This window comes from Ziziphus jujuba, chromosome 4 (assembly GCF_031755915.1).
Source record: "Ziziphus jujuba cultivar Dongzao chromosome 4, ASM3175591v1".
NCBI classification, from domain to species: domain Eukaryota; kingdom Viridiplantae; phylum Streptophyta; class Magnoliopsida; order Rosales; family Rhamnaceae; genus Ziziphus; species Ziziphus jujuba.
Window position 1 is genome coordinate 21,185,168 of NC_083382.1, and position 12,435 is coordinate 21,197,602.

At 34.1% G+C, this 12,435-nt stretch overlaps 1 protein-coding gene across 2 annotated transcripts; it reads right to left on the reverse strand.

Annotated features, from left to right (window-relative positions):
- Positions 1 to 748: 748 nt before the first annotated feature.
- On the reverse strand, positions 749 to 11,306 carry LOC107417347 (26S proteasome non-ATPase regulatory subunit 2 homolog A). 2 transcript variants are annotated; one of them, XR_007240229.2, is made up of 25 exons: positions 11,087 to 11,306; positions 10,800 to 10,900; positions 9,724 to 9,844; positions 9,586 to 9,645; positions 9,227 to 9,294; positions 8,950 to 8,992; positions 8,529 to 8,594; positions 8,315 to 8,353; positions 8,136 to 8,218; positions 7,389 to 7,503; positions 7,116 to 7,190; positions 6,490 to 6,648; positions 5,828 to 5,935; positions 5,649 to 5,753; positions 5,425 to 5,565; positions 5,223 to 5,327; positions 4,722 to 4,943; positions 4,364 to 4,477; positions 4,071 to 4,286; positions 3,632 to 3,691; positions 3,428 to 3,541; positions 3,249 to 3,334; positions 2,998 to 3,106; positions 2,631 to 2,902; positions 749 to 1,305 (listed from the first exon to the last, which is right to left on the reverse strand). XR_007240229.2 is itself a non-coding variant. In XM_016025958.4 (25 exons), the coding sequence occupies exons 1-25, from the start codon at positions 11,207 to 11,209 to the stop codon at positions 2,555 to 2,557; spliced, it is 2,688 nt and encodes an 895-aa protein (XP_015881444.2). In that variant the 5' UTR covers positions 11,210 to 11,306; the 3' UTR covers positions 2,347 to 2,554. The 2 variants fall into 2 exon arrangements, 1 of the variants encoding a protein (XP_015881444.2); XM_016025958.4 differs by lacking the exon at positions 749 to 1,305 and adding an exon at positions 2,347 to 2,630 and having other exon boundaries at positions 2,724 to 2,902.
- Positions 11,307 to 12,435: the final 1,129 nt, after the last annotated feature.

Below are 12,435 nucleotides of genomic sequence, written 5' to 3' on the forward strand. Positions count from 1 at the left end.
CTAGGTCGCAAACCAAGCACTTGGTATTCAATTGTCCTCACATGGACACCATTTGCCTCAAAAACTACAAGGGGTTAATGTCAAGCATTTGGCAATATATATTGAACATTATAAGGAAGTCCAATCCATTATACTTGAAGCATCTCAACCAGTGGATTCATACTTGATTGCATGTCACCTCCGTGGTAACCATACCTAGCTTGGTTGCATGCTATCATTTGTTTAGCTGCGTAGCAAATATTTAAATATGTTTTTCCTTTTAACTAAGTGAATTTTATATATATCCAATGTTATCAATAAAATTATGTTTTTTGTATGTGGTTTTTTTTTTTATGTGATATTATTTACTATAATGGTATATTATGATCGGTAAAGTTGTGAATAAAGTAATTATAGTTATCTAAAATATATTTTGAAAAAAAAAAATCTATTTAAAAAATATTTCAAAACCTATTTGAAAAAATATCTCGGTATCAAATTGAGATTATCGGACAAAGAATAATTTGTATCGTTCTTCGAGGACCTGATTTTTCAAGATTTTAAGAGTAGAATGTTTCTCAACTTTGACACGGGATCTCGATTTTAAGAAATCGGGACGTTACAAGGTCATCATCAACCTCTATATTACAGACCTTCAGATTCAGATTTCATGGCTTTCATCCATTTTTTTCTTTTCTTTTGTCTTTTTTTTTTTTTTTCCTCCCTTCCTTCTACCAGCACCCAATCCAAAAATAATGCCAATTTACAGTGACAAAAAATCATTAAAACCAACTAGTATTGCATAGGGGGGAACAAACAGCCTATAGGGGGATTTGATTGCACGTAAGTCATGATACAGAAATCCAGAAATAGAGAGAGAGAGAGAGAGAGAGAGAGAGATGAAAACTAAAAATTAATTACAAAATTATCAGATAAGCGATAACATTGGGCAGCTGAGCTGGAGACGTTCGGAGTTCGCAGAAGCATGCAGAAGAGAGAGGGAAGATGAATCATTTGAGAAAATTGGACTTTACAAAATAAAAAGGGTAAGGACGTAAAAAGAATTTCCCCCACTTTATAAACACTAAGGCAAAAATCTAAAATTTGAGATCGATGCAGCATATATCTTTATCTGGGGGCATAAAACGCAATTCCCAATCCCCTACCTACAGCACCCCCATCTCCCACCTAGCTGTATTATTGAGTATCTGCTTGGACTTAAAATCCATTATTTGGTAAAGAAGATATCAAAATTTCCTCTCTTGGGCAGGCCATGGAAGTCTAAAGCTGACAAGGAACTTCATCCACGTGTTTTCCACATGGCACCTGTGCATGGACAAATGTAAAGAAAGGTTAGAAGGGAAATACAATCCTCCTCTGATACCCTCGTGAGGCATATGAAAATTAAGAACATTTAAGCAAAAAACCCAATAACAAGGCGGATCAATTTTTGCTAACACTATGAAAGACCTTTTTTTTTTGGTGATAAAAATAAATAAATAAATAAAAGAAATAAGAAAGATTTGGTATTGTAATCAAGCTTTGAGCTTTTATTCTATAGGAGATATGGAGTTCAATGGTCGCTCATGAAATACGTGGCAACTTTTTTCTCCAATCAAGAATTTGGAGTGGCAACCTAATTTAACCTGCCACGCGCCGGTTTATTGGAAAATGGAGAGATGATAGGAAATTTTGTTCTAATTTTCTCTTCCTCGTGATGTCGAGAATATTATTTTGTTCTAATAATATTGCTTAACAACATTGCGAAAATGCATGCCCTTATTAGGGGCCCCATTTGTTGCTGATTAATGCAGTTGTTATTACCAAAAAGAAATATATTTCGAAAATATCATTATCAACTATATTTCTTTTTTTTTTAAATATGTATATATATATATATATATATATATATTGCTAATCGTTTAAATGCTAACGAGCAGATATTCCAAGCGAGAAACAGCACAATCTTTTTTGGCAACAATTCCTCCCTTTTATGGCGGTTTGATGGTTGCATGGCAGACGAGGTAAAAAATGGATGGGTTACCGGTTGCTACTCTATCTAGGCTGTCGAAGTAGACTTGCTCATTATGCGGGACTCTTTTCCAATGATCGTCAAATTCGTTGGAGTAAAAATCTTTCCGAAGTTATCATTAAGTGGTTTCCTTCAGTGATTGTTGTAGAAAGTCGGTTTGAAGAGAACCATCCTCTTCTCAATGTGAGATCTGGTTGCCAATGCTTTAATAAAGAGGGAGAAGCATTTCAATTTGTGCCCATTTCGTTTTGCCTTCTTTAAGGTTTTAGCCCCCTTTCCACCAAGACAATGAGGTCTAATACAAAGCTATGTTGGGTATCAAAAAGGATGCTATAGATGCAACACGAGAATATTCACGATTCAACCACCTCGCCCAAGAAATTTACGTTTACAAAAAAAAAAAGTTGTGTACGTCTACGAAAAGATATCAACTCCATACGATATAAAACAAATATAAATAAAAAGACTATTAGAGATTCTTTTACTTTTTTTTTTTTTTTTTTTTTGTAAGCTACTTTTTTGAGGAACCCTAAGCAAGAAGAACTAATTATCCTCCCGGTATTCTGGATTCTCTTCCAAAATAACAAAGCCTTCAAGAATGGGTGATAGGGGAACATACCTGTACGGACACAACCAATTGTTAGCAACTAATTAACAGCCAGAAGGCCAAACAAGGCCAAACAGCAAAATCAAATGCAAGCGATTCAATTACTTTTCAGTAGCCAACTCTGCCCTATCACCAGCAGCAAGAAGAACCGGCGTGGAGTGGGTTTGGAACCCAGTTATTGTTTTAAGACGACCAGCTTGCCCAACAACATCAACAGCTTGGCCCACTCGAACAGGTACGGAGAGAGGTTTGAGGTTCTCATCCACAGTCATCAACATCCTCGGCTATCACAATTTTGGGAAAAATAAAAATGACTGAAAGGACAACTAAAAGTAAGCCTGGAACAAGCAGAAAATAAATTAAGTGACGAAATACCAACCTGCATTGCCAACACAAGGAAGTAGAGAACATAATGATATTTTCCCAAAATGATCGCTTTCATATCAAGGCATGCATGCAGCATGGTTGTAATTCCTGCGAGTGCTGTCCTGTAATGAAATAAGCAAAAAAGTATTATAAAAACTAGAGTGAAACAGGGGAAATACATATGACACTTCGAAAATCCATCTCCTTTAATAATGTGCAAGACAAGGTGGTGTTAAAGTATTAGCCTACAAAATGGTGACTTACGGTGACAGCAAGAAGCGATCAGAATGATATGGGTTTAGAGTTAATAAGCCCTTTCCCAAATGTACTAAACCTTGAGCAATCCGTACCTGTAACAATGGCCAAAGAAATAATAATCACAACAAAATTTTTCTTGAAAATTATGAGGAAGCTAAAAAGCCATATTTCATAAGATGCATTACACAGAACAGAAGGCTCGCATCTTTGTAGTAATAGCTAGACAAATTACGTAGCATGCCAGCTATTCTCGCATTGTTGGTTCCTGCACCTATTAAACCTAAGGAGATAACCGCTGCCTGTAGGCACCAAGTAGATATATTAGTCTTCAAATTTCAGCTTAGAAATTGTTTCACTAATAAATGGAAATATAGCTATAATTTCTTTACCATGGCAACTTCTGAATCAGTATCATGACTAAGTCTGCTTAACGTATCCATGACATTGACCTGGTACAACACCCATTTAAAAAAATATATATTGTCAGCAGAGAAATATATTGCTAATATATCAACTCTATCAGATTTCGCTTGTAGCTCAGTCTTAACTATATAGAATTACCATATCCAAAGATCTGAATTGTCAAAAAGCACTATAGATTGCTTCAAAATATTACTGCTTTAACTCATGGATGATGAGGATTCGAGAAGTTTAGCAAGCCAAAAAGTTAAAGAGAGCACAGTAACACAGGTTTTGCATTTGAAAATTACATCCAGATACTCAACTTGTAAAATAAATCGAAAGTAAATTTATTCGTAGCTAGCTCTGGTAAAATGTGCAAACTTCTAGAATCACACTTTCCATACACCATCTGAACTGATATATTACCTTTGGGTTTGAAATGCAAAGAAGACCAAGAGCCAAAGGAACTGCCCTACGGATATTCTGTTCTCCATACTGCAAAAGATGCTCTAATGAACGAATTGCCATTTCAAGGCCCAATTCTTCAGCCATAGCTACCATTGCAATTCCAAGCACAGCAGGCCCCTGGTGGGTTTCACCCTTCTCAAGATGTTGTGAACAATGACCCAGAAGGTTTTGGACCTGCATTAAAGAAAAGTCAGCCGCTCCATATCTAACAGAGATTTCAAGTGGCAAACTAGCTAGGTTAGAAATATTACCTTGAGAACATTCCCAGTTCCCGCATAAGCACAAGAAAGCAGAACCATGTCACAATGTTTTCTGATCTTTTCATCGAAGGTCTTTGAAACTTCAGCAGTAGCCTCCACACTTTCCTGTGAAAAGGTGAAGGGATCACAGAAGGCAATTATAATTTGCAATTAAATTCATAGTAAGTTCAATATTATGAACATTTATTTTAAGGATTGTTTTTACCACAATTGGTATAATAGCACATGCCCGCTATTATGCACAAAGAAAAATTAAATAAAAGATAAAACCAAGCAGGGGAAGAAAAAGCAAATGATTTTATAAGAACTAAAACCAACAAATTTTTTTATAAGTTTTAAAATGATTTACCTGCTTCCCAAGGTATAGAAGACCAAGACTTAAAGGCAATAGCCGAGTAAGGGGCTCCCCAAACTCTGCATCACTTCGCTCCATCAATGCCAATATAATTGCCTGAGCAACCTCTTCATTGCAAGATCCCACGTATATCAAGCCCAATGAGATTGCAGTGAATGCAATCACATCAAGGGGAGCTTTTGCATCGTTAAGAATAGGAGACAGTTTATGACGTAGCTGACAATACATAAACAAGTTTACTTCAAATGACTGATATATAGAGCAAAACCTCAAGCCAAAATCTAGAGAACAGAGACAGGATTAACAATCCATTAAAAGTAATTCACAATTGTATAATCTCCAAGACCAGTATAATTCTCAAGTCAAGAATAATTATAAGTGTGTTAGAAAATTGCATAAAAATTTTTAAGTGGTAGGCCATTTTCATTATAAAGAATATAATATAATAGCCTCGGCATATCACTCTAAAAACAGGAAATATTCAAGATGTTTTACCGTTTCATTTTGAGTACCAGCATATGTTATTCCTAGGCCCATTATTGCACCGATTCTGATAGATGGATCTTCTCTATCTACATAGTCGCCCAGAAGTGCCAGTGCCTACAAAAAAAGGAAATTTTTTAAAAGATAATAGAGTTATATTCCAGAGGCATGCAGCTTTCCAAATTGCAAGTAAAAGAAAAATAAGGCCACTCACAGGATCACAATCATTCTTGATACTGCTATTGACAATTCCAACTCCCAACAAGGCACCAGCAATTACGTGGTTGTCATTGCTGTGGAAGTACTTGTCAAGTTGAGCAAGTCCAGAATCCACATCCCACAGTAATATCATGCCCTACATACAGAATGATATAAGATTTTAAATGCAGTTATAAAAAACAACCACTTACATAACCCACTTGGTAAACGAATGCATACCAGACTTGCAGCAGCACTGGTCTTCCCATGCTCCTTATTCTTAAAAAGCCAGTTACCTGAAGAACCACCGCTGGAAGCATCAGTTGGAACTGTCATCAGCTTATCCTGCATAAAAATAAGAGTCAATAAAACCACATGCTGACACTATTTTGAATGCACATCAAGCCAACACAATGTACCTGACCAAAGCCAGCATTTACAAACGCATTGACAAAAGTTGCTGCCAAGTTCTGTCTAGCTGAATCAACACTTGCCCCAGCACTGGCCCGGCCATCAAGTAAGTGAGCCTAACAAACATTTGAAAACATTATAATATCAGTGGAGTGATTCAGTTGCAGCAAGCACCAGACTTTAACATAGACCTGAAATAAGTAGATAACAACCAACTCTATGCATAATCCATGCCACAGAAATACAAATAAATATAATTTACATTTGAAACATGGATTATGCATAGAAGAATGATTTAATAGTTTTTCATGAATAAAGTCTAGCTTTAGTATCATATAATTTGAGCCATTTTGAATTCCCTACAAATTCCTTCGTGAGATATCCCATCTTTCAATGTATATATCTAAAAATTTACCCCACATCCTTAGTGAGATATCCCATCTTTCAATGTATATATCTAAAAATTTACCCCACATCAACAATCATTGACTATCTCCAAACAAAAATTTGCTGCCACTTCACTATTACACTTCTAAAATTATAATCCTCAAAACATGTAAACTATAAGTATAGAAGAAAAAATTAAGCATGTGCAGCTAGAACTGGGCATAAAAACAATGCAAGGATCAAGATTTGGTTACATATCCCACATTGAGACCAGAGTTTTAACCTTATAGATATCCTCTGGAGTTTTGGCCTCCATGACCTCAATATCACGAGCAAGGGTAAGATAACCTTCATTTAACCTAGTATTGTTGATGATATCCTGCAGTGACTCTCTGTCAATCTCATCTGCAGCCATCTCTTCATCAAGCTCAAAACACACACCCTGGGCATAAAATATCAATTAGCAAACAGATTATCTCCACTATAACGGATTCTTGCCACCCCAATACACCAGCGCAGCCCAAGAAAGGAAACGAAATAAACATTAAAGCAACTACAAAACAATAAACTCTATAGCACATCAGATTTCAAAATGTCCATTGGTCATGATGCAGAAATTATCAACACATGAATAATGTGATCAAAAATACTCTAGAAAGGAAAATGGATTAGACTGAAACAATTAGTACCAACCACAAATCCCCACATATAACACCAAAAATTTATTTTTACAAGGAATTCACATAGAAGATGAGCAACATTACATACCACATTTTGAACTTTTATTCCACAAGGAATTATAAGTAAATCACAATGCTTAAAAAAGGTAGTAATCAATCCACAAATTCGAGGTAATGAATAAAATCAACATATGTAACAAAATAAGAGATAGAGAGTTATAAAACTTACATGTCGGGCAAGGATATAACAAAATTGCTTTTTTCTTAGAAAATCATCACAAGAGGTAAAGACCTGCCTCACATACTGCAAACAAACAATCAATTATTAAAGACTAAACAATAAGAAATTCTCAATAATCATCTATATCAAGCTTCTATGCTTTAAATAATTCAAAGTTGTGATATCTAAACCTATTAATAAAATTAATATATTCCCATTGCTTATTTAATGCAAAATGAACAGAAAGTAACAAAAAAAATTAGAGTTGAAAAAAGTACAAACCTGCAAATTATCAAGGAAAAGTGCAATCTGAAGTGCATTTGGATATTCTTCAAATTTAAGATATATCATGTATGCAATATCCAGAACTAACATATCATCTGGTCCAGGAAGGTATCTACAGTAGGTTAGGATAACTACAAGAAATTAGTCAATACAGAAGGGGCAAGAGACACAGAGACAAATAAAAAATTCACAATGATACCCAAGAATTGATTAACGATGTAATAAACAGTGCAAAGAAATTGCTGACTCATGAGATCAGAATACTTGTTATTAACCAGTAGCCCAAATTGAAACCTTAAATGTTATATGAGAAAAGTCAAAGTCCTTGAATCTAGTGTTTCACATCCTTGGGATGGACAAGAAATTAATTTATGCTAATGAGATCGATTGAATAATCCACTAAAATAAATTTATATTACCATATAACTTTGTAGTCTCTTAATGCAAATTACAATTTCATTAATTACAAATATGTGTATATATATATATATATATTAATAGATATATTAATTATATATAAATATACATATATGCATGCCAGCATTTACACATATACATAAGAGATTTAACCACTAATTTGAGCAAAAGAACAAATAAAATGCATTGAGAAATTATCTGACAAGAAATAGTGAAATATACCATTCAAAGAAGTAAGCAAGAGATATATGTATTTCCCTCCAAAAAAAATAATAATATTGGAGCAAAATCTCTTAAAATCAGTTCCATTGTCAGTTTACCACTTACCTTGCTGAACTAGTAAGATAGAGACAAGTCCTTCTAAAATTTGTACTATCAACATGCTCAACTAACAGATCTAGGTCCTCAACCTGTCATTATACATACATCAAACTAAAATGACAAAAAAGAAACATAGAATGTCAGGACTTAGGCAGTAAACTGTATGATAATAATACTAGACCTACCTCCATTAAAAGGTCAACTGCTTCAGGTTCAGCGTTATGCTGCAGAAAAAATTGATTAGAGATAAAACCAACCCGTTTTTCAAATACAATTAATTACTCACCAACTTAGTTACAGAGGCTTTCATGATATACTAATGCCATAACATGAATACAACATGGTCCATATCCTTCTACGTTGGAAAACAACCAATTGCAAACCTGTTATCCATCTTACCTTCATATGGAAAGCAACAATTTGTTGTACTAGTTCCATTAGATCATCAATAGGGGCCTCTTCACTCTGTAGGGTTTAAGATTAAAGAAGGATAAGCAAGAGTATTAACAGTTCCAAAGAAATCACATGTAAAGCAGTATGCAGCACTTGGAATATAATAAGGAAAGAAAATACAAAGTAACATGAATGTGTATAAATTTATATGGTACATTGACAAGTGACAATTTACTAGCCAATATTATAATTAAAAATAATAATTTTTTTGAAAGATTTAAGTAGTACCATCATGTACTTACACAAAACTGTTCTCTAAAACACATGCCTTCAACACACATGAAAATCAGGACTAATTGCAAGAACCAAAATCCAGTTTTAAACAAGGAAATTATCAAAAGCCATGCTGAGATGATAGACATCAAACCTGTCGCTTAGCATACTCTTGAGCAATTTCACCAGCTAGGTTCCTGTTAAGAAAACCAATCAGTGGTCTGGACCAGATTTCCATATCTATAGAAGCACATATACTTTATAACACTGATATAAAAAGCCTCTGCGATATTAAACTTCAATATCTATTAACAAAGAACTCTTCAAAAACAATAAACTGGCAAGAGTTACTAGATATGCACTTTTATACCAAAAGATTCCACAGTAAAAGCCAGTGCAAACCGCCATGCTCCAAATCATATGGTGCTCACCTGACATATTCATGGCCCCATGAACCTATATCACCTTCAGAACCCAACAATCTGTACTTTAAGCTCTCCTGAAAGAGTTTAAAGATGAAGTTAAATAATCAAAATCATTGGAACATACATAATGGAATTCACATTCACATTCATATGCTAAAATAACCGGAAAGCATTAATATCACTCATCTGGTAATTAACTTCAACAACGTGGATTAGGATGTAATCAAATGCTTAATGCACATGCTTTGGATATTACAGAGCGTATTAACCAAAGTTAAAATTTAGCCACGAGTTAATTCATGCATAAATCATCACAACACAAATAATATATGAAAAAGAAGATCTAAACAAACAATTAGGCATACCCGTTCTCCCTCGGCAGACATTGTAAGTGCCAAAACTGATAGTATGTCTGCTAGGTATTTCTGCATTAAAAGAAGAAAACAAATTAAATTGCAGTGGACCACATCTATGTGGAAAATTTAGGAAGAGAGAAATTATACCTTCAACTCTGAGTCTTCCATTGTTTCATAATAAGTTTTCAAAGTTCCATAATGTGGGCGAAGAAACTTAAGTGGCTTTGGAACTGAGGTCATAGAGCTTGTTGAGGTACGGATTTCCTGCCTAAACCATAAAATGTTTACACAACATTCGCAAATCTCATAACATATCTTATATGCAAGCATCATCCAACAAGTAGTATCAGTCCCATCTAGTATGATGGCAGATAAAGGACAAAAATGCACAAATTGATAAATATTATGATGCAAAGCAACAAAGTAATCATCTATAATGGCTACAGAAAATGTTACTGATAGCATAGAGAAAACTCATGATTTTGATAACAACCACTCCACTTAAGTGCAGCCATCGTCCACATATTACAGTAGCATATGCTCACAAAACTCAAGAAGATAATATATGTTAATACCATTTAAAAAAAGGCCCAAAAAAAGGCTACATTTTCACATTGTCAGTAATCATTATTATGTTTATTACGATAAATGACCCAGCAAAGAAGAAAGCCTTTAGATTCACTATTGATATTGCTGCCCACTAGTAGTAGGCTGTCAATGTTTATTCATATCCTTCTTAGATAAAAAGATCAGGCAAAGCCATTTCTCTTTCCCTTTGCTAACTGTATATAGAAAGGCTAAACTTTATTGTCTTTTTTCTTTTCCTTTCCTTTTTCAATAGAGCTTTGTATTCAAAAGATCCCATAGTGGGTAACAATTAAACCTCAAATACAAGATAATAAGTTGAGCAATATAATTCACAAGAGAAAATATTCATACATATTTACTGAACCAGTGACGTGTGACTTTTCGCTTAGCATCTAATCAACACATTATCAGAATTAGTTCATAAAATTTGTTATACAATTAACGAACATCGAGCATGCACTGTTTCACCATACTCTACGACAATGTTTACCAGCTTTAAGAATCCAAATGAAACTTCTAAATAGAAAGCACTCTTGGACTGGCCCATTGTAAAATTAAGAACCAGCAATCACAATAACAAAAGAAAAAAAAATATGGAAATAGTAATTAGTAAACGTTGGGGGAGATACTAATACCTCATACTCTCAAGAGCAATCTTCTGCAGACCAGGATCAGGATCCTGAACTCTCTCCACGTACAACTCCAACTGCTGCTTTAACGCCAAGTCCTCATCGGACTGAACCAAGTAACATTCACAAACACAAAAAATCAATATAATTTCTAATTATAAAACCTGAGCAACCAAAAGAACCCTAAATCTATAAGGTTTAAAATTCTCATCCTACAAAGGCAACCAAAAATGAAAAATAAAATAAAATAAAATAAAAAAGTCAAAAAGCAAAAATCCCATGGGATGAATTACCAAATCTTCATCCTTCTTGTCGTCCTTCTTCTTGGCGTCTTTAGCCGGAACCTTAACGGAGGCCTCATTGCTGGTGCCGCGGCCACTTCCACTGCCACCATTGCTGTTCGGATCTGGTGCCATGCCGTATTGTTAGAGTGAACCCTAGAAGAGTTGATGAACAAGAGAGGTATAGTTTGTTTTTCCTCTTCACCAAGAAAACCACTTTGTTCTCCCTTTCGGCTACGAGCGGGGTCGTTTACATATAAAACCGTTTTGCCCCATAATCCGATCCATTATAAGTCGGGTTATAATGGAAGCGAACATGCGGTCCAATATGACTTTTGTATCTAGGCCCATTGGCGATGCAACTTGCATCTGGAATAGGTCGGAACGTTTTGGAAATCTTTTCGCACAAGCAACAGCTATTTACCACTTCACACAAAAAAAAATAAAAAATAAAATAAAATAAAAAAACTCTAAGGAAGTATTCCCATAAAAAAACTTTTTAATAAATAATATACATCTTTAATTCATATGATTTATTTTAAAACCCTTAAATCCTTTATATCCATTCAAAACATCCATTTTAAATTTTTAAGTTTTATTTTTTCCTGTTGAAAAAACAAATTTATTCTTTCTTTAAATAATTAATTTTTTTTTAATTATATTTCTCTCTCCTTAATTAAACATTCCTCTATTCTAATTAAACCCTACCCATATTTTTATCTCCTAGAAACCTAGCTATCGTTTTCTAATTATAATTGTCGAATTCATCAATGCATCAAAAAGCTTAAAAAATGAAGAAAAAAAAAAGTTGTTTTGAAACTGCATGCCCATATGAATTTAGGTTGAACAAAGGACATGGATAGGTCAAGTATAATCACCGCTTGATTTACAGTAGGAGTTGGGAGTCCAAATTGCAATGTTTAAGCACAAGCATGTCGGAAAAGAAATGCAAAAATATTTTTTTTTTTTTTTTTGGGGGATTTGAGAATGTTTGTGCACTATTGTTTATGAAACTAGGTTTTTCTACTAAAATATAAGTTTGCAGCTAATTCTTTATGAGATTGGATTTATATGGAAGTGACATAGATTATTCTTTTCCTTGAGCCGTTTTGTAGAAAATGCAAAAAAGATTTGATATTGAAGGACTAGTAGATTTTTAGGTTGTTCGTTTATATTCAAATTATGAGTTTACGAGTCAACGGCTTCTTTTTTTTTTCTTTTTCTTTTTTTTTTCATGTTTTCTGGTAAAAATTAAGCAAAAGAGAAAAAGAGAGAGTTATCAGGTTGTATCGTTAGTTCTCTTTCACGATATTTTTTTTTTCTAATGTATTTTACCCTTCAAATTTAGAAATTTTATAGAT